The following is a 25716-nucleotide window of genomic DNA, read 5'->3' as shown; positions in this document are numbered from 1 at the left end:
GGTCACCCCGCACTGTCCCCAGGTCAGAGGAGGGGGGGTCACCCCGCACTGTCCCCAGGTCAGAGGAGGGGGGGTCACCCCGCACTGTCCCCAGGTCAGAGGAGGGGGGTCACCCCACACTGTCCCCAGGTCAGAGGAGGGGGGGTCACCCCGCGCTGTCCCCAGGTCAGAGGAGGGGGGTCACCCCGCACTGTCCCCAGGTCAGAGGAGGGGGGGTCACCCCGCACTGTCCCCAGGTCAGAGGAGGGGGGGTCACCCCGCACTGTCCCCAGGTCAGAGGAGGGGGGTCACCCCACGCTGTCCCCAGGTCAGAGGAGGGGGTCACCCCGCACCGTGTCGCCCACTGTCCATAGGTCAGAGGAGAGGTCACCCCGCGCTGTCCCCAGGTCAGAGGAGGGGGGTCACCCCGCGCTGTCCCCAGGTCAGAGGAGGGGGGTCACCCCGCGCTGTCCCCAGGTCAGAGGAGGGGGTCACCCCGCACCGTGTCGCCCACTGTCCATAGGTCAGAGGAGAGGTCACCCCGCACTGTGCCCAGGTCAGAGGGGTCATCCCACACTGTGTCACCCGCTGTCCCCAGGTCAGAGGAGAAGTCACTCTCTGTCCCCAGGTCAAAGGAGGGGGTCACCGCACAATGTGTCACCCAGTACAGGGTTAGGGGTGACAATGGGGTCCCTGTCTCTGAAGTATAATTGTAATCTTGTAGTCTTTATCCACTCTTCTTCCTGCAGCCTCCCCACCCTCTCCAGAGCGCCACCCCCTGACCAGCACCCGTCGCCTGCAGGAGAGGAAGGAGTATGAGGAGCGGCAAAATGCCAGCCTGGCTCATGAGGTCCAAGAGGAGAGAAGGACAAAGAAAAAGGTGAGACTGCTGTGCGGTGGGGGGGGGGGGGGCATGAGGGGGGTTAGCAGGTTATTAAAAGGGATAGTGCTTAAGAACTGCATATTTTTTACATACAGCGCGGAGAGTGCTGTACACTATACCGGTCACCAGAGGGCGCTCTCTGTACTGATCATATGACAGGTCTGTACAGTATACTGGTCACCAGAGAGCGCTCTCTATACCGGTCACCGGAGGGCGCTCTCTGTACTGATCATATGACAGGTCTGTACAGTATACCGGTCACCAGAGAGCGCTCTCTATACCGGTCACCGGAGGGCGCTCTCTGTACTGATCATGTGACAGGTCTGTACAGTATACCGGTCACCGGAGGGCGCTCTCTGTACTGATCATGTGACAGGTCTGTACAGTATACCGGTCACCAGAGGGCGCTCTCTATACTGATCATATGACAGGTCTGTACACTATACCGGTCACCAGAGGGCGCTCTCTGTACTGATCATATGACAGGTCTGTACAGTATACCGGTCACCGGAGGGCGCTCTCTATACTGATCATATGACAGGTCTGTACAGTATACCGGTCACCAGAGGGCGCTCTCTGTACTGATCATATGACAGGTCTGTACAGTATACCGATCACCAGAGGGTGCTCTCTATACCGGTCACCGGAGGGTGCTCTCTGTACTGATCATGTGACAGATCTGTACAGTATACCGGTCACCAGAGGGCGCTCTCTATACCGGTCACCGGAGGGTGCTCTCTGTACTGATCATGTGACAGATCTGTACAGTATACCGGTCACCAGAGGGCGCTCTCTATACCGGTCACCGGAGGGCGCTCTCTATACCGGTCACCGGAGGGCGCTCTCTGTACTGGTCATGTGACAGGTCTGTACAGTATACCGGTCACCGGAGGGCGCTCTCTGTACTGATCATATGACAGGTCTGTACAGTATACTGGTCACCAGAGAGCGCTCTCTATACCGGTCAGCAGAGGGCGCTCTCTGTACTGGTCATGTGACAGGTCTGTACAGTATACTGGTCACCGGAGGGCGCTCTCTATACCGGTCACCAGAGGGCGCTCTCTGTACTGGTCATGTGACAGGTCTGTACAGTATACCGGTCACCAGAGGGCGCTCTCTATACCGGTCACCAGAGGGCGCTCTCTGTACTGGTCATGTGACGGTACAGTATACCGGTCACCAGAGGGCGCTCTCTATACCGGTCACCAGAGGGCGCTCTCTATACCGGTCACCAGAGGGCGCTCTCTTTACCGGTCAGCAGAGGGCGCTCTCTGTACTGATCATGTGACGGTACAGTATACCGGTCACTGGAGGGCGCTCTCTCTATACCGGTCACTGGAGGGCACTCTCTGTACTGATCATGTGACGGGTCTGTACAGTATACCGGTCACCAGAGGGCGCTCTCTATACTGGTCACCAGAGGGCGCTCTCTGTACTGGTCATGTGACAGGTCTGTACAGTATACCGGTCACCAGAGGGGGCTCTCTGTACTGGTCATGTGACAGGTCTGTACAGTATACTGGTCACCAGAGGGCGCTCTCTATACTGGTCACCAGAGGGGGCTCTCTGTACTGGTCATGTGACAGGTCTGTACAGTATACCGGTCACCAGAGGGCGCTCTCTATACTGGTCACCAGAGGGCGCTCTCTGTACTGGTCATGTGACAGGTCTGTACAGTATACCGGTCACCAGAGGGGGCTCTCTGTACTGGTCATGTGACAGGTCTGTACAGTATACTGGTCATGTGACAGGTCTGTACAGTATACCGGTCACCAGAGGGCGCTCTCTACTGATCATATGACAGGTCTGTACAGTATACCGGTCACCAGAGGGCGCTCTCTGTATGGATTCAGCGGATTGGCCATGGCATGTAAGTAGGTTGTAGTTCTCGGCCGGTTCCTATGCTGTGTTCACCTTCTCCTCTGGTTAGTTGATGCTCTTCTCTCCTCCTAGGAGCGGGATGAGGTCCTGCGACGTATTGCCGAGGATCGTCAGAGGCGGCACAACAAGGACCTGAATGTCTCCAATCCAGCATCCAATGAGGGGCAGAGCAGCCCCAGTCATGTGACCTCTCACAACCACTGCGCCCTGATGGTGAGTGCGGCCGAAGATCTCCTTTTTTTATATTTGTACTAAAAATGTCCCATAGAAAGCAAACTCTTTACAATGAACCTCCAAAGGTAACCAAAGGCGTCACTTCCCATCCATCGAGGGACACGGGAAGTCATTCACCCCCCGGTTATACTGTCCCCTACAAGGGGATTGGACTCTGGCGGTAGGCCAGCCTAGGATGAAGCCCTCTTATTCCCAGCATGCCTCATTATTTTTTTTTTTGGTCTTCTGGGAAGCGTCTTTACTCACCTTTCTTCAGTCAAGACGTTCTCTAGAGATGGTCTCTGTGATTGGCCCGGACGTTGTGCTCATAGCTTGGAGGTGACCTTTGTGCATGGAGGTTCCACCTAAGGAGCTATCCAGACTCTGTCCTGGTAACAAGTCATGAAGAGTTTCCAGGATCCAAAGACTTTTGTTATGCCCTCAGCATTTGCTCTGTCTCTGGAGACTCGCTCAGTGTATGGGCCTATCAGGCTGAGCTACCTCATGTTTGGATCACTGGGGCCCTAAAAGCTCCACTTTCTGCTGGTTAGCCAAGAAACTAAGTCCTGGGTGGAGTGTCATCTGTCTGCTCCACAATCTCTTCCCTGCCATTCAATGTGGAGGAAGTATCTCCCTGCTGTGACTTCTGCCTGCAAAGAGCCGTGGAGAACCTTGATCTTTGATCCCTTCCTGCTGCCCGACTTGGGTTACCCCTGGCCAGTGGTTGGGTTTCCATAGCACTTGGGGCCTTGCCTGAGCTTAGATGGCTTTACTGCCTCTCCGCTGCCTTATGTTTGGATACCGCTGTTTCGGGTGCCCCCAGAATATTTATTCTTCAGAAGAACATTCACGTTCTATGATTTGCCACTTCCCGCCTGTAGGAGGTCAGATGAGGTCCTTGGGTTAAAGTGGAGATATCTGGATGATGGTGGGAGCTACAGGCATCATCCAGATATCTTTGCTTTCAGCTGGCGATTCCCTGAAATGTAAAAGCCATTCTAGAGGCGTGCTGCTAAATTGCTTTTACAGGCAGCGGGAGGGGACGTCCTCCCTCCCCGCCGTCCTCTGGTGCCTTTCTTGGTTCTCACGTTGGATCGGGAACCCGGATTACCGATCTGGCGGCGCCGCCAGATTACCATAGAGCTGGGCCAGCTCTATGACCCTGGAAGGCCAGAAGCGATGTCACAATGTCAATTCCGGCTCTGGCAGATGTAGAGCGACGTCATGAGGTCACTTCCGGCTCTGGCAGATGTAGAGCGACGTCATGAGGTCACTTCCAGCTCTGGCAGATGTAGAGCGACGTCAGGAGGTCACTTCCGGCTCTGGCAGATGTAGAGCGACGTCAGGAGGTCACTTCCGGCTCCGGCAGATGTAGAGCGACGTCATGAGGTCACTTCCGGCTCTGGCAGATGTAGAGCGATGCAGATGTAGAGTGACGTCACGTTCGGCTCTGGCAGATGTAGAGCGACGTCAGGAGGTCACTTCCGGCTCTGGCAGATGTAGAGCGACGTCAGGAGGTCACTTCCGGCTCTGGCAGATGTAGAGCGACGTCAGGAGGTCACTTCCGGCTCTGGCAGATGTAGAGCGACGTCAGGAGGTCACTTCCGGCTCTGGCAGATGTAGAGCGACGTCAGGAGGTCACTTCCGGCTCTGGCAGATGTAGAGCGACGTCATGAGGTCACTTCCGGCTCTGGCAGATGTAGAGCGACGTCATGAGGTCACTTCTGGCTCTGGCAGATGTAGAGCGACGTCATGAGGTCACTTCTGGCTCTGGTAGATGTAGCGCGACGTCATGAGGTCACTTCCGGCTCTGGCAGATGTAGAGCGACGTCATGAGGTCACTTCCGGCTCTGGCAGATGTAGAGCGACGTCATGAGGTCACTTCCGGCTCTGGCAGATGTAGAGCGACGTCATGACGTCACTTCCGGCTCTGGCAGATGTAGAGCGACGTCATGAGGTCACTTCCGGCTCTGGCAGATGTAGAGCGACGTCAGGAGGTCACTTACGGCTCCGGCAGATGTAGAGCGACGTCATGAGGTCACTTCCGGCTCTGGCAGATGTAGAGCGATGCAGATGTAGAGTGACGTCACGTTCGGCTTTGGCAGATGTAGAGCGACATCATGAGGTCACTTCTGGCTCTGGCAGATGTAGAGCGACGTCATGAGGTCACTTCCGGCTCTGGCAGATGTAGAGCGATGCAGATGTAGAGTGACGTCACTTTCGGCTCTGGTAGATGTAGAGCGACGTCATGAGGTCACTTCTGGCTCTGGCAGATGTAGAGCGACGTCATGAGGTCACTTCCGGCTCTGGCAGATGTAGAGCGACGTCATGAGGTCACTTCCGGCTCTGGCAGATGTAGAGCGACGTCATGACGTCACTTTCGGCTCTGGTAGATGTAGAGCGACGTCAGGAGGTCACTTCCGGCTCTGGCAGATGTAGAGCGACGTCAGGAGGTCACTTCCGGCTCCGGCAGATGTAGAGCGACGTCATGAGGTCACTTCCGGCTCTGGCAGATGTAGAGCGATGCAGATGTAGAGTGACGTCACGTTCGGCTCTGGCAGATGTAGAGCGACATCATGAGGTCACTTCTGGCTCTGGCAGATGTAGAGCGACGTCATGAGGTCACTTCCGGCTCTGGCAGATGTAGAGCGACGTCATGAGGTCACTTCTGGCTCTGGCAGATGTAGAGCGACGTCATGAGGTCACTTCCGGCTCTGGTAGATGTAGCGCGACGTCATGAGGTCACTTCCGGCTCTGGCAGATGTAGAGCGACGTGATGAGGTCACTTCCGGCTCTGGCAGATGTAGAGCGACGTCATGAGGTCACTTCCGGCTCTGGCAGATGTAGAGCGACGTCATGACGTCACGTTCGGCTCTGGTAGATGTAGAGCGACGTCAGGAGGTCACTTCCGGCTCTGGCAGATGTAGAGCGACGTCATGAGGTCACTTCCGGCTCTGGCAGATGTAGAGCGACGTCATGAGGTCACTTCTGGCTCTGGCAGATGTAGAGCGACGTCATGAGGTCACTTCCGGCTCTGGTAGATGTAGCGCGATGTCATGAGGTCACTTCCGGCTCTGGCAGATGTAGAGCGACGTCATGAGGTCACTTCCGGCTCTGGCAGATGTAGAGCGACGTCATGAGGTCACTTCCGGCTCTGGCAGATGTAGAGCGACGTCATGAGGTCACTTCCGGCTCTGGCAGATGTAGAGCGACGTCATGAGGTCACTTCCGGCTCTGGCAGATGTAGAGCGACGTCAGGAGGTCACTTCCGGCTCTGGCAGATGTAGAGCGACGTCATGAGGTCACTTCCGGCTCTGGCAGATGTAGAGCGACGTCATGAGGTCACTTCCGGCTCTGGCAGATGTAGAGCGACGTCATGAGGTCACTTCCGGCTCTGGCAGATGTAGAGCGACGTCAGGAGGTCACTTCCGGCTCTGGCAGATGTAGAGCGACGTCATGAGGTCACTTCTGGCTCTGGCAGATGTAGAGCGACGTCATGAGGTCACTTCCGGCTCTGGCAGATGTAGAGTGATGCAGATGTAGGGATGACGTCACGTTCGGCTCTGGCAGATGTAGGGATGACGTCACGTTCGGCTCTGGCAGATGTAGGGATGACGTCACGTTCGGCTCTGGCAGATGTAGGGTAGATGTCTTGAAGTCACGTCCGGCTCAGGCAGATGTAGAGCGACGTCATAAGGTCACTCCCTGGTAGAAATTCCACAGCCATTTTTTTTTTTTCTTGAAAGCAGAGATTGATGTTTTGTTTTGATCTCATGCTTTCAAGGGTAGAGGAGAGATGTGGGGTCTCCTTAAAGAGGACTTGTCATTCCATATTCCTCCTGTCTTTGGATGGATATATATCAAAATGTGGCGCTAAAAAGACATGATCTTTATTATTGGGCAAGACAAACCAGAATGGTCCTCTGGGAGTTACATAGTTACATAGTAGGTGAGGTTGAAAAAAGACACAAGTCCATCAAGTCCAACCTATGTGTGTGATTATGTGTCAGTATTACATTATATATCCCTGTATATTGCGGTCATTCAGGTGATTATCTAATAGTTTCTTGAAGCTATCAATGCTCCCCGCTGAGACCACCGCCTGTGGAAGGGAATTCCACATCCTTACCGCTCTTACAGTAAAGAACCCTCTACGTAGTTTAAGGTTAAACCTCTTTTCTTCTAATTGTAATGAGTGGCCACGAGTCTTATTAAACTCTCTTCTGCGAAAAAGTTTCCTCCCTATTGTGGGGTCACCAGTCCGGTATTTGTATATTGTGGGGTCACCAGTCCGGTATTTGTATATTGTGGGGTCACCAGTCCGGTATTTGTATAATGTGGGGTCACCAGTCCGGTATTTATATATTGTGGGGTCACCAGTCCGGTATTTGTATATTGTGGGGTCACCAGTCCGGTATTTGTATATTGTGGGGTCAGCAGTCCGGTATTTATATATTGTGGGGTCACCAGTCCGGTATTTATATAATGAAATCATATCCCCTCTCAAGCGTCTCTTCTCCAGAGAGAATAAGTTCAGAGCTCACAACCTTTCCTCATAACTAAGATCCTCCAGACCCTTTATTAGCTTTGTTGCCCTTCTTTGTAGTCGCTCCATTTCCAGTACATCCCTCCTGAGGACTGGTGCCCAGAACTGGACAGCATACTCCAGGTGCGGCCGGACCAGAGTCTTGTAGAGCGGGAGAATTATCGTTTTATCTCTGGAGTTGATCCCTTTTTAATGCCAATATTCTGTTTGCTTTGTTAGCAGCAGCTTGGCATTGCATGTCATTGCTGAGCCTATCATCTACTAGGACCCCCAGGTCCTTTTCCATCCTAGATCCCCCCAGAGGTTCTGCCCCCAGTCTATAGATTGCATTCAGATTTTTACCGCCCAAATGCATTATTTTACATTTTTCTACATTGAATCTCATTTGCCATGTGGTCACCCCTCCCCCATTAATTTGTTCAGGTCTTTTTGCAAGATTTCCACATCCTGCGGAGAAGTTATTGCCCTGCGTAGCTTAGTATCGTCCACAAATACAGAGATTGAACTGTTTATCCCATCCTCCAGATCGTTTATGAACAAATTAAATAGGATTGGTCCCAGCACAGAACCCTGGGGGACCCCACTACCCACCCCTGACCATTCTGAGTACTCCCCATTTATCACCACCCTCTGAACTCGTCCTTGTAGCCAGTTTTCAATCCATGTACTCACATAGTCAAAATGCACAATAAAGTATTTAATGAAAAAACATATCTATACTAAAGAACTAGGAGAGAAATAAGACACAAATGTGTCTGTACATATCAAACAAACTACAATAGTGCCCAAAGAAATCTTTTAACAAGTCTGAAGGCTATAGAGGAATATATGTGTATATGGAAACTATTCCCAAAAAACTAAGTGCAGCGAAAATTATATAGTGCAAAGAAAATCTGAAAGGTATGCTTTAAATAGGCTGTGCATTCAAATATATAATGTGAAAATCAACAAATATGCTGCAATCAAAACACAAACATATATAAAGTTCGTAAAATGTTCACAGAACATGCATTGGGGGTCAGTGTAAGCTTGACTTATGGGGTCTTCCGTGGAGTATATCAATCATCCATGGCTAGGACGCACTCTGGATTGATGCGCTACTCTAATGCCTAGAGCATGTATAAACAGGTTAGACACCCTTACCGGAACAGGTGGACTCACTAGCCATACGGCTGAGAGTCAGACAGGCTTGTAGAAGGAGGACCCAAATGGTTGTTCAGGGGAGAGCGGGTCTGATTCCACGTCCGGACTTGATCCCAAGGTGGACGCACCACTCACCGGTCTCCTATTCAGGATCGTCCTATATTAGGATCTCCACGGCAGAGGATTGTGTGGTAGCTGGTACAATCAAATCTCCAGGCCTGCACAAAAGCAATATAGCCCTCAGAATAGAAAATGGAAAAAATTCCTCCACATAGCGTGATACTGCTTCAAAAAGGATTTTTAATAAAAATTTGTATAAAAAACAATCTGGCTCCTTAAGACAGTGAAGGGCCAGATAAAGACAAGTATTTAAAAAGTGCTTACATAAGTCGTGGCATAACAGGCATATCGAAACCCGACGCGTTTCGTCCGCATGGACTTCAACTGGGGTATATGCCTGTTCGCCACTGCTATGCCTATATTATATAATTTTATATATATATATATATATATATATATATATATATATAAAATATAATATAATGATAACAAACCTTAAACAGCTGTTCGCGCCATGTGAAGCGCAACTTCCGGGTTTGTCAAAAGATGGAGTCAATGGGTGTGTAGGCTGATCCAATTAGAACCAAGACAACCAGACCTCGGTCTGGCTAACCTATAGGTTGCCGCCATAAGACTCCACCTAGGTGCTCGCCGTCGCCCGTTTAAACAAACATCGTCAGCATGCGGACGTACCGCCAATCAATGTCGGCGTCTGGGCAGCGCCACGATATCACGTGTTGGCTCCAAGGGCGGAGCTGGCCACGTCAGAGATGACTCCAGGGGCGGAGCTGGCCACGTCAGAGATGACTCCAAGGACGGAGCTGGCCACGTCAGAGATGACTCCAAGGACGGAGCTGGCCACGTCAGAGATGACTCCAAGGACGGAGCTGGCCACGTCAGAGATGACTCCAAGGACGGAGCTGGCCACGTCAGAGATGACTCCAAGGACGGAGCTGGCCACGTCAGAGATGACTCCAAGGACGGAGCTGGCCACGTCAGAGATGACTCCAAGGACGGAGCTGGCCACGTCAGAGATGACTCCAAGGGCGGAGCTGGCCACGTCAGAGATGACGATGGTGAACGTCGGCGCATTCAGCCCTTCGTACGTCTGCGCATGACGTCAGCCGGAAGCACTCTAATATCACCGGCCTAGAACGGAAGAAAACATCAAGATCTTGAAACGCGAATGCGGTTCAAGCACTAAAATTGGGCCAAAAAAAACAGGAACCGAAAAAATAAAAATTAGGAATTACAGATGGGAGTAAATATAGAAAGACCAAGTTATCCAGCTAAAATGGTGGTAACAATATTAAAGGTCATTGCCTAAGAAAATATATATTTCTTGTCTAAAAAAAAATATATGTAGTCTTCACATGACGCAAACAGTGTAAAGGAACTATAATAATATGGTGAAACTGTAAATAACAGAACAATCATGGATACACATTAACCCTGTATCTGACCCATTAAAAGCTACCGTCCCTTACTACGTCAAAAAGTTAGAAGATGATATACTACTAAAAAAAATTAAAAACTTTAAACCACTAGGTGGGCAGAATAATACTGAACAGAATCGATAATCGTTCTCCTTAGTAAAACACCGGGGGGGGGGGGGGCAGAAACAGAGGAGGTATTTATAAGAGTCTAAGATTGGTTAATAAATGCATTTATGTCCCAATCAATATTGAGGCCATGTGGCAAATAACATTTAAGCTGGTGTATCCAGAAGGTCTCTAATTTTGACACACCCCTCTTAAGTGATTCGCCCCTCCAGTGCGGGACAAACTTCTCTATAACCTGGAACCTAGTCCCTAATGGGTTTTGGTTGTGGCACAAGCGATAATGCTTAGGGACACTGTGGTTAGTGTGACCCTTCTTTATATTAGTTATATGCTCATTTACCCTCACGGAAAAGGTCCATATGGTCCGGCCCACGTATTGTTTCCCGCAAGGGCACGTGATCAGATAGACAACAAATCTTGTTTGACGTGTGAGGAAATGCTTAACTGAATACTCCTTCCCTGTGGCTGTGGAAACAAAAGTTTCGGTTCTCCTGTTGCCACCTGCATTATGTAGTCAAACATTGCATTTACGACAGGGAAAGAAACCTTTCATGTTGTGAAAGAAGGGCCGGGTGATTGGAGGGTCAATAATATTGGGTGCAATCTGACCCTTTATAGAAGGAACCCTTTGGATGGATGCCAGCCTGCTGGAATAGGTAGGAGTTCCAGGCACCATGTTGGGGGCAGGGACTTTGACATCAGAGGAACCGTGTCTTCTGGTCAACATTCTGGAGCTTCAGGCCATTTGCCCATCCCTGCACTATCCAGCTAAAGGACCATCTGATCTGGATTCCGTCATACAACACCACAGCTGTGGATTTCATCAATAGTCAGAGAAAAAAACAGAATATTCTTTATGCAAAGAGAGATGGAACAGGCCCTGGCCTGGGCAGAACTTCAGCTTCTCTAGCCTTGTCTGCTGTTTACTTCGGCACTCTCTGGACCTGTGGGAGTGATCCCTACACTCAGAGGTGCTCCAGGACCTGTCACCGGTAGGGAAGATTTAGATGTGGACCTCCTGGTTCAACAACACACTGGGCAGGTTTCACTCCAGGTACCAGGATCTTCTGCAGGAAGCAGTAAATACTCCAATGGCTCTGTGGAATTTGTACACCTTGACCAATGTCTTCCCATCCCCCGTATGCTTTACAAGCTGGAGATGGAGGGTGTTTTGGTCACCCTCAAATCTCCGGACTGGCCCAAGTGATTGTAGGACCTGTGAAGCTCTACCAGATTGTCTGGGTGTTCTGTCTGATGGACCAACTTACCATCCCGCTTCACTGTAGCTGGCCATGGCTGTGGAAGGCCCAGGTTCTCAGAGACAAAGGCTGGGCATAGTAGAGGTAATCCTCCTGTAGGTGGCAGTATAACCTGGAAGTGAATGACTCCATGTTCCTACAGCCAGTGCAAAAATACTATTAGTAGAGATGGGCCAATGGTTCGGGCCCCAAACTGGGCCCATTTGGGTGCTCACCGACCTGAATTTGCGAGGCGCTTGGTGGGATGTTCACCCGCCAAGTGCCCCACAAGCAATCTAAGCCCTGATTGGCTGAAGCAATGCACCTGACTGCTGGTCAGTAGCAAGTCTTTGCCCAATCAGGGCTCAGTGAATAGCTGGTTGTTAAGGAGCGGGCCAGGAAGCGGATGAGACATCAGCTGTCAGCGGTCTTCATCACTGACAGGTGAATGAGAAAAAAAAAACATTGCAGACAATACAAAAATGTGGAGGTTCTCCCCCTCCCCCCAATCCATACCACCCACCCCGGAATGAAGAGAATGGTAGAATGTGATTGGTTGGTGCTCCTTTCCTGTGCAGTGATTGGTAGATGTGATCCGAGTATCTGTACAGTTATAATACCACCCCTCACCCTGGAATGTCCCCTGTAGGGGGCTGTAGCCCCCCCTCCCCCGGTCTCTTATTGTGGTCTTTCTCTGTCTTCCAGGTCCGGCTCCCCTCGGGTCAGTCGCTGCGGTTGGGGTTTCCTGCCGACTCCTCTCTGCGCTGCGTCTGCGATCACCTCAACGCTCTGCAGCCGTCTCTCTCTCCCTGCAGATTATTACAGACATTCCCCACCCGGCACTTCACCGAAGAGGACCTGCCGCGCAGCCTGCAGGAACTGGGACTGACGCCCAATGCCACCCTGTGTGTCCGCCCCAGGGAGGAGCCCAGGACCGCCCCCCCGGAGCCGCCATCCGCACCCCCTCAGGAACCTGTGGATATGGACTACAGCCTGGATGATCTGATGCGGCACAGAGAGGACCTGGCACCCATCCTGTCCTCGCCCGCCCAATCCGTGTCCCATAACGTCCAGATGAGGGAGGAGCCCACGACGCACAGCTGGGGTGAGTGACGGCATGAATGAAATCTGTATTGTTCTATAGAGCCCGCCTTTCTGGCACTTTTACCCCCCTTCCTGCCCTTCTTCCCCACCATCCACCTCTGATGGGCTCTGATAGGCTGCACTGAGAAATGGCAATGATAGGCTGCACTGATGGCACTCATGGGCACTGAGAGGTGGTGATGGGCAGCACTGATAAGGAGGCACTGATTGGGCTGCACTGGTAGATGGCACTGGGCACTGATTGGTGGCACTGAGGAGTGGCAATTATAGGCAGCACTGGTGGGCACTGAGAGGTGACACTGATGAAAAGACACTGATTAGCGGCACTGTTGGGGCTGATAACAGCCGGTCAGTGTGAGGAGAGAAAAGCCGATAACCAGCTTGTGTTTACATCCTGGGGGAGGGGAGTGTCCTCAGCTCTGTCACATGGGGGAGGGGAGTGTCCTCAGCTCTGTCACATGGGGGAGGGGAGTGTCCTCAGCTCTGTCACATGGGGGAGGGGAGTGTCCTCAGCACTGTCACATGGGGGAGGGGAGTGTCCTCGGCTCTGTCACATGGGGGAGGGGAGTGTCCTCGGCTCTGTCACATGGGGGAGGGGAGTGTCCTCGGCTCTGTCACATGGGGGAGGGGAGTGTCCTCGGCTCTGTCACATGGGGGAGGGGAGTGTCCTCGGCTCTGTCACATGGGGGAGGGGAGTGTCCTCGGCTCTATCACATGGGGGAGGGGAGTGTCCTCGGCTCTGTCACATGGGGGAGGGGAGTGTCCTCGGCTCTGTCACATGGGGGAGGGGAGTGTCCTCAGCTCTGTCACATGGGGGAGGGGAGTGTCCTCAGCTCTGTCACATGGGGGAGGGGAGTGTCCTCGGCTCTGTCACATGGGGGAGGGGAGTGTCCTCGGCTCTGTCACATGGGGGAGGGGAGTGTCCTCAGCTCTGTCACATGGGGGAGGGGAGTGTCCTCAGCTCTGTCACATGGGGGAGGGGAGTGTCCTCGGCTTTTTTCACATGGGGGAGGGGAGTGTCCTCAGCTCTGTCACATGGGGGAGGGGAGTGTCCTCAGCTCTGTCACATGGGGGAGGGGAGTGTCCTCGGCTCTGTCAAATGGGGGAGGGGAGTGTCCTCAGCTCTGTCACATGGGGGAGGGGAGTGTCCTCAGCTCTGTCACATGGGGGAGGGGAGTGTCCTCGGCTCTGTCACATGGGGGAGGGGAGTGTCCTCGGCTTTTTTCACATGGGGGAGGGGAGTGTCCTCGGCTCTGTCACATGGGGGAGGGGAGTGTCCTCGGCTTTTTTCACATGGGGGAGGGGAGTGTCCTCAGCTCTGTCACATGGGGGAGGGGAGTGTCCTCAGCTCTGTCACATGGGGGAGGGGAGTGTCCTCAGCTCTGTCACATGGGGGAGGGGAGTGTCCTCAGCTCTGTCACATGGGGGAGGGGAGTGTCCTCGGCTCTGTCACATGGGGGAGGGGAGTGTCCTCAGTACTGTGTGAGCTCCGACCCAAGAACAGAGACATTTGTCTGAAGAGGAAGTGAAGGGGGGGGAAGTGAAGCGGGGGAGGTGACTGTGTGCAGATGGGGGGGAGGGGGCATTATGGTGAACATGCTGCTCTGTCTTGAATGGGTGGAGCTCAGAGTCACCCGCCCACAGCTATGTAGGACCGCCCACATTTGTGCACCATTGGGGGGAGGTGGTAGTGGTGCATTATGGGAGATGGGGGGGGGGTGTGTCTGACACATGGGTCTGTATTCTCACTTCTCTGTCCTGCACAGGCCGCGGACACCGATTGGCTCCCCAGGATGAAGATGGCGCCGAGGAGCCGCAGAGAGTCGCTTCAGGCGGTAATATTTGTGTGACTTTTTTCTCAGAGTTCTCGGCCAGAAAATGACATCTTATGGATCATATATATTGTATACATTGTATTATCTGTGTGTATATATAATATATACAGTGTGTAGATCGTAGAGACTGATCTTCTACTGTCTGTCCATAGAGAACCGCCATGTCAACTTCACACCACCAGATCTCCGCTCCCCATCACACCACTGGCCATCCAATGGGCTGCGACTCAGGTGAGAGGAGGAGGGGGGCGCACACTGTGAGGGTGAGAGGAGGAGGGGGGCGCACACTGTGAGGGTAAGACGAGGGGGGGCGCACACTGTGAGGGTGAGAGGAGGAGGGGGGCGCACACTGTGAGGGTAAGACGAGGGGGGGCGCACACTGTGAGGGTGAGAGGAGGAGGGGGGCGCACACTGTGAGGGTAAGACGAGGGGGGGCGCACACTGTGAGGGTGAGAGGAGGAGGGGGGGCGCACACTGTGAGGGTGAGAGGAGGAGGGGGGCGCACACTGTGAGGGTAAGACGAGGGGGGGCGCACACTGTGAGGGTGAGAGGAGGAGGGGGCGCACACTGTGAGGGTGAGAGGAGGAGGGGGGGCGCACACTGTGAGGGTGAGAGGAGAAGGGGGCGCACACTGTGAGGGTGAGAGGAGGAGGGGGCGCACACTGTGAGGGTGAGAGGAAGAGGGGGGCGCACACTGTGAGGGTGAGAGGAGGAGGGGGCGCACACTGTGAGGGTGAGAGGAGGAGGGGGCGCACACTGTGAGGGTGAGAGGAGGAGGGGGCGCACACTGTGAGGGTGAGAGGAAGAGGGGGGGCGCACACTGTGAGGGTGAGAGGAGGAGGGGGCGCACACTGTGAGGGTGAGAGGAGGAGGGGGCGCACACTGTGAGGGTGAGAGGAGGAGGGGGCGCACACTGTGAGGGTGAGAGGAGGAGGGGGCGCGCACTGTGAGGGTGAGAGGAGGAGGGGGCGCACACTGTGAGGGTGAGAGGAGGAGGGGGCGCACACTGTGAGGGTGAGAGGAGGAGGGGGCGCACACTGTGAGGGTGAGAGGAGGAGGGGGGCGCACACTGTGAGGGTGAGAGGAGGAGGGGGCGCACACTGTGAGGGTGAGAGGAGGAGGGGGCGCGCACTGTGAGGGTGAGAGGAGGAGGGGGCGCACACTGTGAGGGTGAGAGGAGGAGGGGGCGCGCACTGTGAGGGTGAGAGGAGGAGGGGGCGCACACTGTGAGGGTGAGAGGAGGAGGGGGCGCACACTGTGAGGGTGAGAGGAGGAGGGGGCGCACACTGTGAGGGTGAGAGGAGGAGGGGGGCGCACACTGTGAGGGTGAGAGGAGGAGGGGGCGCACACTGTGAGGGTGAGAGGAGGAGGGGGCGCACACTGTGAGGGTGAGAGGAGGAGGGGGCGCACACTGTGAGGGTGAAAGGAGGAGGGGGCGCACACTGTGAGGGTGAGAGGAGGAGGGGGCGCACACTGTGAGGGTGAGAGGAGGAGGGGGCGCACACTGTGAGGGTGAGAGGAGGAGGGGGCGCACACTGTGAGGGTAAGACGAGGGGGGGCGCACACTGTGAGGGTGAGAGGAGGAGGGGGTGCACACTGTGAGGGTGAGAGTGAGATTGAGGTGTGAGTGAGTGTGAGAGGAAGAGGGGGCGCACACTGTGAGGGTGAGAGGAGGGGGGGCGCACACTGTGAGGGTGAGAGGAAGAGGGGTGCACACTGTGAGGGTGAGAGGAAGAGGGGCGCACACTGTGAGGGTGAGAGGAAGAGGGGGCGCACACTGTGAGGGTAAGACGAGGGGGGGCGCACACTGTGAGGGTGAGAGGAAGAGGGGTGCACACTGTGAGGGTGAGAGGAAGAGGGGCGCACACTGTGAGGGTGAGAGGAAGAGGGGGGCGCACACTGTGAGGGTAAGACGAGGGGGGGCGCACACTGTGAGGGTGAGAGGAAGAGGGGCGCACACTGTGAGGGTGAGAGGAGGAGGGGGCGCACACTGTGAGGGTGAGAGGAGGAGGGGGCGCACACTGTGAGGGTGAGAGGAGGAGGGGGCGCACACTGTGAGGGTGAGAGGAAGAGGGGCGCACACTGTGAGGGTGAGAGGAGGAGGGGGGCGCACACTGTGAGGGTGAGAGGAAGAGGGGTGCACACTGTGAGGGTGAGAGAGGAGGAGGGGGGTGTGGGGTGAGTACAGGTATAATGATGTTCTTGTTTCAGACCTGCAGAAGGGGGTGATGAGAACTCGTCTCCAGGAGAGGCGCCGTCACCTCAACGCCCTCCTCATGTTCTAGCGAGAGCCGCAGCTGAGATGCGTCAGGAGAGCGTGGAGAGAACCCCTCCCCCAAGGATTACCAGAGTGTCCTCCATCCCGCCCCTGAGGAGCCTGGCACTGCACCGAGCTATGGCCGTCATTACTGGTATGTGGCCATTCTTTCCCTGCCCCCGCCCCTCCACTCTATCCTTCCCCCCACCCCTCCATTCTATCCCTCCTCCTCCTCCATTCCTCCATTCTTTCTATCCTTGCTCCACCCCCTCTATTTTTAATCCTTGCTCCACCCCCTCTATTTTTAATCCTTGCTCCGCCCCCTCTATTTTTAATCCTTGCTCCACCCCCTCTATTTTTAATCCTTGCTCCGCCCCCTCTATTTTTAGTCCTTGCTCCGCCCCCTCTATTTTTAATCCTTGCTCTGCCCTGCTGATTGTAGACGGGGACTTTTGCTGTCTCGTATTCCCTCATCCGATGTCTCCCGGTCTCTCTCCGCAGCTCCCAGCATGCAGTACCCGGGCTCCCTGTCTGGTCTGACCCCTGATCTGGCGGAGATGATCATTGATCACATGGTCAAGGAGCGTGTCCTGCGACCGAGGACCCTGGACCTGTTCACCGGCTGCCCCATCCGCAGCATCACCCTCAACTGCTACCAGTATTGTACCAACGACCTGATCCGGCAGCTGCGAGGATTCCCCAGCCTGCGGGCCCTCAACCTCGGCTCCGCCAACCTTATCACAGGCACGTCCCATCCATGTGTACTGATATGGTGGAGGACCCTGGGGCCACACTGCCAGGGATGTCACCTGATGATGTCACCTGATGATGTCATGTGATATCTATGGAGGCATTGTCTGATGTGCCGCTCTCTGCCCTCAGATCAGTCTCTCGGGGTCATTCAGCATCTCCACAGATTGCAGCACCTGAATCTCAGCGCCTGCCGCAACCTCACCGAATCCTTCCTGCTCCACCTGCGAGGTAAGTCACATGACTGTCCGTTAGTCCGCTTCCTCCCTGTCCACCATCTAATGTCTCTGCCATCGTTGTGTCCTGTCTGACTTCTCTCTGCCATCGTTGTGTCGTGTCTGACTTCTCTCTGCCATCGTTGTGTTGTGTCTGACTTCTCTCTGCCATCGTTGTGTCCTGTCTGACTTCTCTCTGCCATCGTTGTGTTGTGTCTGACTTCTCTCTGCCATCGTTGTGTTGTGTCTGACTTCTCTCTGCCATCCTTGTGCTCTCTCTGACTTCTCTCTGCCATCGTTGTGCTCTGTCTGACTTCTCTCTGCCATCGTTGTGCTCTGTCTGACTTCTCTCTGCCATCGTTGTGTCGTGTCTGACTTCTCTCTGCCATCGTTGTGTCCTGTCTGACTTCTCTCTGCCATCGTTGTGCTCTGTCTGACTTCTCTCTGCCATCGTTGTGTTCTGTCTGACTTCTCTCTGCCATCGTTGTGTCCTGTCTGACTTCTTTCTGCCATCGTTGTGTCCTGTCTGACTTCTCTCTGCCATCGTTGTGCCCTGTCTGACTTCTCTCTGCCATCGTTGTGTCGTGTCTGACTTCTCTCTGCCATCGTTGTGTCGTGTCTGACTTCTCTCTGCCATCGTTGTGTCCTGTCTGACTTCTCTCTGCCATCATTGTGTCCTGTCTGACTTCTCTCTGCCATCGTTGTGTTCTGTCTGACTTCTCTCTGCCATCGTTGTGTTGTGTCTGACTTCTCTCTGCCATCGTTGTGTTGTGTCTGACTTCTCTCTGCCTTCCTTGTGCTCTCTCTGTCTTCTCTCTGCCATCGTTGTGCTCTGTCTGACTTCTCTCTGCCATCGTTGTGCTCTGTCTGACTTCTCTCTGCCATCGTTGTGTTCTGTCTGACTTCTCTCTGCCATCGTTGTGTCCTGTCTGACTTCTCTCTGCCATCGTTGTGTTCTGTCTGACTTCTTTCTGCCATCGTTGTGTTCTGTCTGACTTCTCTCTGCCATCGTTGTGCCCTGTCTGACTTCTCTCTGCCATCGTTGTGTCGTGTCTGACTTCTCTCTGCCATCGTTGTGTCCTGTCTGACTTCTCTCTGCCATCGTTGTGCCCTGTCTGACTTCTCTCTGCCATCGTTGTGTCCTGTCTGACTTCTCTCTGCCATCGTTGTGTCGTGTCTGACTTCTCTCTGCCATCGTTGTGTCCTGTCTGACTTCTCTCTGCCATCGTTGTGCCCTGTCTGACTTCTCTCTGCCATCGTTGTGTCCTGTCTGACTTCTCTCTGCCATCGTTGTGTTGTGTCTGACTTCTCTCTGCCATCGTTGTGTTGTGTTCTGTCTGACTTCTCTCTGCCATCGTTGTGTCCTGTCTGACTTCTCTCTGCCATCGTTGTGTTGTGTCTGACTTCTCTCTGCCATCGTTGTGTTGTGTCTGACTTCTCTCTGCCATCGTTGTGTTGTGTCTGACTTCTCTCTGCCATCGTTGTGTTGTGTTCTGTCTGAATTCTCTCTGCCATCGTTGTGTCCTGTCTGACTTCTCTCTGCCATCGTTGTGTCCTGTCTGACTTCTCTCTGCCATCGTTGTGTCGTGTCTGACTTCTCTCTGCCATCGTTGTGTTGTCTGACTTCTCTCTGCCATCGTTGTGTCGTGTCTGACTTCTCTCTGCCATCGTTGTGTCGTGTCTGACTGCTCTCTGCCATCGTTGTGTCGTGTCTGACTTCTCTCTGCCATCGTTGTGTCGTGTCTGACTGCTCTCTGCCATCGTTGTGTCGTGTCTGACTTCTCTCTGCCATCGTTGTGTCGTGTCTGACTTCCTCAGGGTTGAAGCATCTCTCACATCTCATCCTGGATCAGACCAAAGTAGGCGATGGTGGAATGTGCGATTTCCTGCAGAGCGCTTGTTGTCCCCTCACCCACCTCAGTGTCAATCAGACGGCGGTCACTGAGCGCACGCTCAACATGCTGGTGGATCGTATGCCGGGCCTGCGCCTGCTGAGCCTCAAACACACCCAGGTGAGGACAGCCCTCCCCCACACTTGGAATGGGAGGGGGAGGAGTCTCCTTACCCTGATCATCGCCCTCCCTGTGTCTCTCAGGTGTCGGACGTCTCCTCCCTCTCCGGTCTCGGCCATCTTGGCACGCTACATTTGGACAGCACTCGGGTGTCAGAGGAGTCCCTCCAGGTGGTGCGCTCTCTGCCGGCCCTCTCCACACTCACACTGGCCGGGGTGCAGTCTCTCTCCTCCAATCGGGTGCTGGAACTGATGTCAGGTGAGCGGTGTCTCCTCCCCTCCCTCTGATGATGGTGGCGCTCCCTCCCCCCTTGGTTTGATGGATCGTCTCTTCCAGGTCTGTCTCTGACTCGTCTGGTACTCCCGGGCCGGCACAGCCTATCAGATGAGGGTCTCCAATGTCTGTCCCGCCTCCGAGGACTGACAGAACTGGATCTGACCGATCACACGCAGATCACCGACCTCGGAGTGCAGTGTGTCTCCCAGCTGATCAGGTGAGTCACTGCTCAGCCAATCAGATCCTTTGCTGGAAGAACAGAGAGAGTGCTGAGCCATTTTCATAAAGAGAACCTGTCCGTTACAAATCCCTCCCCCGAACCTCTGGTCCCAGTCATGTGACTATAGGCGCACACCTCCTCCGAGGTCCTTCCCCACAGGTCAGCTTTCAGGATCAGCGGCTTCCTTCATAAACTGACTGATGCTCCACCCAAAAACGGAAAGGAGAATGGACTCCAAATATCTGGACCCCGCTGACTGACCACCGCCTCTGACTGACTGCCCACCCCCACCGCCTCTGACTGACTGCCCACCCCCACCGCCTCTGACTGACTGCCCACCACTACCGCCTCTGACTGATTGCCCACCACCACCGCTGACTGACCATCGCCTCTGACTGACCACCACCACTTGCAACTGATCACTAACACTGACTCCACCTACTCTATTTATGCCAGGGACAGACTTCCACTCAAGGTAGGCAGGACACACCCATGAGGAACATTACCTCCCTGTGACCAGAAGATGAATTTCCCATTTGCATGCATTGATCAGTCAGAGTCTCATATTGTATGTTATTCCTCTGTAGATCAGATAACCTGCAATTGTTTATTGATCTGTAAAATCTTCATAAAATGACTGAACTGGAAGTGCAAAGTGTGAGTGATGAGTGTGGGGTGTGTGTGTGTTGGCTCCTCTGCATGTGTCGGGTCCTCTGGGTGTGTGTCTGAGTGTTCTGAGGGTGTGTGTGTCGGCTCCTCTGGGGGGGGGGGGGGTGTCGGGTCCTCCTGGGGGTGTGTCTGATGAGTGTTCTGGGTGTGTGTGTGTGTGTGTGTGTGTGTCGTCTCCTCTGGGTGTGTGTCTGAGTGTTCTGAGGGTGTGTGTGTCGGCTCCTCTGGGGGGGGGGGGGTGTCGGGTCCTCCCTGGGGGTGTGTCTGATGAGTGTTCTGGGTGTGTGTGTGTGTGTGTGTGTGTGTGTGTGTGTGTCGGCTCCTCTGGGTGTGTGTGTGTGTATCGGCTCCTCTGGGTGTGTGTGTGTCTGAGTGTTCTGGGTGTGTAGGCCCCTGTGTGTGTGTGTGTGTGTCGGCTCCTCTGGGGCTGTGTCTGATGAGTGTTCGTGGTGTGTGTGTCGGCTCCTCTGGGGGTGGGGGTGTCGGCTCCTCTGGGGGGGGGTGTCTGATGAGTGTTCTGGGTGTGTCGGCTCCTCTGGGTGTGTGTGTGTCGGCTCCTCTGGATGCGTCGGCTCCTCTGGGGCTGTGTCTGATGAGTGTTCGTGGTGTGTGTGTCGGCTCCTCTGGGGGTGGGGGTGTCGGCTCCTCTGGGGGGGTGTGTCTGATGAGTGTTCTGGGTGTGTCGGCTCCTCTGGGTGTGTGTCTGATGAGTGTTCGGGGTGTGTGTGTCGGCTCCTCTGGGGGGGGGGGTGTGTGTCGGCTCCTCTGGGCGGGGGATGTGTGTCGTCTCCTCTGGGTGCGTCGGCTCCTCTGGGGCTGTGTCTGATGAGTGTTCGGGGTGTGTCGGCTCCTCTGGGGGTGGGGGTGTCGGCTCCTCTGGGGGGGTGTGTCTGATGAGTGTTCTGGGTGTGTCGGCTCCTCTGGGTGGGTGTGTGTGTCGGCTCCCCTGGATGCGTCAGCTCCTCTGGGGCTGTGTCTGTTGAGTGTTCGGGGTGTGTGTGTCGGCTCCTCTGGGGGTGGGGGTGTCGGCTCCTCTGCATGTGTCGGGTCCTCTGGGGGTGTGTCTGTTGAGTGTTCTGGGTGTGTCGGCTCCTCCTGTGGGGTGTGTGTGTCGGCTCCTCTGGGGGGGGGGGGTGTGTGTCGGCTCCTCTGGGGGGGGGATGTGTGTCGGCTCCTCTGGGGGGGGATGTGTGTCGGCTCCTCTGGGTGTGTGTGTGTCGGCTCCTCTGTGGGGTGTGTGTGTGTCGGCTCCTCTGTGGGGTGTGTGTGTGTCGGCTCCTCTGTGGGGTGTGTGTGTGTCGGCTCCTCTGTGGGGGGGGGGGTGTCGGCTCCTCTGTGGGGGGTGTGTGTGTGTCGGCTCTCTGGGGGGTGTGTGTGTGTGTCGGCTCCTCTGGGGGGTGTGTGTGTGTCGGCTCCTCTGGGGGGGGTGTGTGTGTCGGCTCCTATGGGGGGGTGTGTGTCGGCTCCTCTGGGGGGGGGTGTGTGTCGGCTCCTCTGGGGGGGTGTGTGTGTCGGCTCCTCTGGGGGGGTGTGTGTGTCGGCTCCTCTGGGGGGGTGTGTGTGTCGGCTCCTCTGGGGGGGTGTGTGTGTCGGCTCCTCTGGGGGGGTGTGTGTGTCGGCTCTGTGGGGGGGGTGTCGGCTCCTCTGGGGGGGGGGGGGTGTCGGCTCCTCTGGGTGTGTGTGTGTGTGTGTGTGTGTCGGCTCTGGGTGTGTGTGTCGGCTCCTCGGGGGGGGGGGGTCGGGTCCTCCTGGGGCTGTGTCTGATGACTGTTCTGGGTGTGTCGGCTCTCTGGGGGGGTGTCGGGTCCTCCTGGGGGTGTGTCTGATGAGTGTTCTGGGTGTGTGTGTGTGTCGGCTGCTCTGGGTGTGTCGGGTCTTCTGGGGCTGTGTCTGATAAGTGTTCTGGGTGTGTCGGCTCCTCTGGGTGTGTGTGTGTCGGCTCCTCTGAGGGGGTGTGTGTCGGCTCCTCTGCATGTGTTGGGTCCTCTGGGGGTGTGTCTGATGAATGTTCTGGGTGTGTCGGCTCCTCTGTGGGGTGTGCCTGTCGGCTCCTCTGGGTGTGTGTCGGCTCCTCCTGCATGTGTTGGGTCCTCTGGGGGTGTGTCTGATGAGTGTTCTGGGGGGGAGTATGTGTCGGCTCCTCTGGGGGGGGTGTGTCGGGTCCTCCTGGAGGTGTGTCTCATGAATATTCTGGGTGTGTGTCGGCTCCTCTGGGTGTGTGTGTGTGTCGGCTCCTCTGGGGGGGGTGTCTGATGAGTGTTCTGGGTGTGTCGGCTCCTCTGGGGGGGGTGTCGGCTCCTCTGGGTGTGTGTGTGTTGGCTCCTCTGGGTGTGTGTGTGTCGGCTCCTCTGGGGGGGGGGGGTGTCGGCTCCTCTGCATGTGTCGGCTCCTCTGGGGGTGTGTCTGATGAGTGTTCTGGATGTGTCGGCTCCTCTGGGGGGTGGGTGTGTCGCCTCCTCTGGGGGTGGGTGTGTCGGCTCCTCTGGGGGGGTGTCGGCTCCTCTGCATGTGTCGGCTCCTCTGGCGGTGTGTCTGATGAGTTTTCTGGGTGTGTCGGCTCCTCTGTGGGTGTGTGTTGGCTCCTCTGGGGGTGGGTGTGTCGGCTCCTCTGGGGGTGGGTGTGTCGGCTCCTCTGGGGGGGGGGGTCGGCTCCTCTGCATGTGTCGGCTCCTCTGGGGGTGTGTCTGATGAGTTTTCTGGGTGTGTCGGCTCCTCTGGGAGGGGGGGGGGGGTGTCGGCTCCTCTGCATGTGTTGGGTCCTCTGGGGGTGGGTGTGTCGGCTCCTCTGGGGGTGGGTGTGTCAGCTCCTCTGAGGGTGGGTGTGTCGGCTCCTCTGGGGGTGGGTGTGTCGGCTCCTCTAGGGGTGGGTGTGTCGGCTCCTCTGGGGGTGGGTGTGTCGGCTCCTCTGGGGGTGGGTGTGTCGGCTCCTCTGGGGGTGGGGGTGTCGGCTCCTCTGGGTGTGTGTGTGTGTCGGCTCCTCTGGGTGTGTGTGTGTGTCGGCTCCTCTGGGAGTGTGTGTGTGTGTCGGCTCCTCTGGGTGTGTGTGTCTGATGAGTGTTCTGGGTGTGTCGGCTCCTCTGGGGGGTGTGTCTGATGGGTGTGTGTCGGCTCCTCTGGATGCGTCGGCTACTCTGGGGCTGTGTCTGATGAGTGTTCGGGGTGTGTGTGTCGGCTCCTCTGGGTGTGTGTGTGTGTGTCGGCTCCTCTGGGTGTGTGTGTCGGCTCCTCGGGGGGGGGGGTCGGGTCCTCCTGGGGCTGTGTCTGATGACTGTTCTGGGTGTGTCGGCTCCTCTGGGGGGTGTCGGGTCCTCCTGGGGGGTGTGTCTGATGAGTGTTCTGGGTGTGTGTGTGTCGGCTGCTCTGGGTGTGTCGGGTCCTCTGGGGCTGTGTCTGATAAGTGTTCTGGGTGTGTCGGCTCCTCTGGGTGTGTGTGTGTCGGCTCCTCTGAGGGGGTGTGTGTCGGCTCCTCTGCATGTGTTGGGTCCTCTGGGGGTGTGTCTGATGAATGTTCTGGGTGTGTCGGCTCCTCTGTGGGGTGTGCCTGTCGGCTCCTCTGGGTGTGTGTCGGCTCCTCCTGCATGTGTTGGGTCCTCTGGGGGTGTGTCTGATGAGTGTTCTGGGGGGGGGTATGTGTCGGCTCCTCTGGGGGGGGGGGTGTCGGGTCCTCCTGGAGGTGTGTCTCATGAATATTCTGGGTGTGTGTCGGCTCCTCTGGGTGTGTGTTGGCTCCTCTGGGTGTGTGTGTGTCGGCTCCTCTGGGGGGGGTGTCTGATGAGTGTTCTGGGTGTGTCGGCTCCTCTGGGGGGGGTGTCGGCTCCTCTGGGTGTGTGTGTGTTGGCTCCTCTGGGTGTGTGTGTGTCGGCTCCTCTGGGGGGGGGGTGTCGGCTCCTCTGCATGTGTCGGCTCCTCTGGCGGTGTGTCTGATGAGTGTTCTGGATGTGTCGGCTCCTCTGGGGGGTGGGTGTGTCGGCTCCTCTGGGGGGTGGGTGTGTCGGCTCCTCTGGGGGGGGTGTCGGCTCCTCTGCATGTGTCGGCTCCTCTGGGAGTGTGTCTGATGAGTTTTCTGGGTGTGTCGCCTCCTCTGGGGGTGGGTGTGTCGGCTCCTCTGGGGGGGGTGTCGGCTCCTCTGCATGTGTCGGCTCCTCTGGGGGTGTGTCTGATGAGTTTTCTGGGTGTGTCGGCTCCTCTGTGGGTGTGTGTCGGCTCCTCTGGGGGTGGGTGTGTCGGCTCCTCTGGGGGTGGGTGTGTCGGCTCCTCTGGGGGGGGGGGTCGGCTCCTCTGCATGTGTCGGCTCCTCTGGGGGTGTGTCTGATGAGTTTTCTGGGTGTGTCGGCTCCTCTGGGAGGGGGGGGGTGTCGGCTCCTCTGCATGTGTTGGGTCCTCTGGGGGTGGGTGTGTCGGCTCCTCTGGGGGTGGGTGTGTCGGCTCCTCTGGGGGTGGGTGTGTCGGCTCCTCTGGGGGTGGGTGTGTCGGCTCCTCTGGGTGTGTGTGTGTGTCGGCTCCTCTGGGAGTGTGTGTGTGTGTCGGCTCCTCTGGGTGTGTGTGTCTGATGAGTGTTCTGGGTGTGTCGGCTCCTCTGGGGGGTGTGTCTGATGGGTGTGTGTCGGCTCCTCTGGATGCGTCGGCTACTCTGGGGCTGTGTCTGATGAGTGTTCGGGGTGTGTGTGTCGGCTCCTCTGGGGGGGTGTGTGTCGGCTCCTCTGCATGTGTTGGGTCCTCTGGGAGTGTGTCTGATGAGTGTTCTGGGGGGGGGGTGTCGGGTCCTCCTTGAGGTGTGTCTGATGAATATTCTGGGTGTGTGTGTGTCGGCTCCTTTTGGGTGTTTGTGTGTCGGCTCCTTTTGGGTGTTTGTGTGTCGGCTCCTTTTGGGTGT

At 56.0% G+C, this 25716-nt stretch overlaps 1 protein-coding gene across 1 annotated transcript in view; it reads left to right on the top strand.

Moving 5' to 3' along the window:
• Window positions 1–25716, top strand: part of LOC141145703 (uncharacterized) — a 353511-nt gene that overhangs the window by 319301 nt on the left and 8494 nt on the right. The window contains exons 5-15 of the mRNA XM_073632578.1: window positions 729–859; window positions 2816–2956; window positions 12211–12610; window positions 14376–14444; window positions 14597–14675; window positions 16656–16855; window positions 17203–17445; window positions 17584–17682; window positions 19485–19678; window positions 19762–19936; window positions 20015–20171. Coding sequence (XP_073488679.1) covers window positions 729–859; window positions 2816–2956; window positions 12211–12610; window positions 14376–14444; window positions 14597–14675; window positions 16656–16855; window positions 17203–17445; window positions 17584–17682; window positions 19485–19678; window positions 19762–19936; window positions 20015–20171 — 1888 coding nt within the window. The remainder of the gene's footprint in view (window positions 1–728; window positions 860–2815; window positions 2957–12210; window positions 12611–14375; window positions 14445–14596; window positions 14676–16655; window positions 16856–17202; window positions 17446–17583; window positions 17683–19484; window positions 19679–19761; window positions 19937–20014; window positions 20172–25716) is intronic.

This window comes from Aquarana catesbeiana, linkage group LG05 (assembly GCF_042186555.1).
Source record: "Aquarana catesbeiana isolate 2022-GZ linkage group LG05, ASM4218655v1, whole genome shotgun sequence".
In the NCBI taxonomy this organism is placed as follows: Eukaryota; Metazoa; Chordata; class Amphibia; order Anura; family Ranidae; genus Aquarana; species Aquarana catesbeiana.
This window is presented reverse-complemented; position numbering and strand designations above follow the sequence as displayed.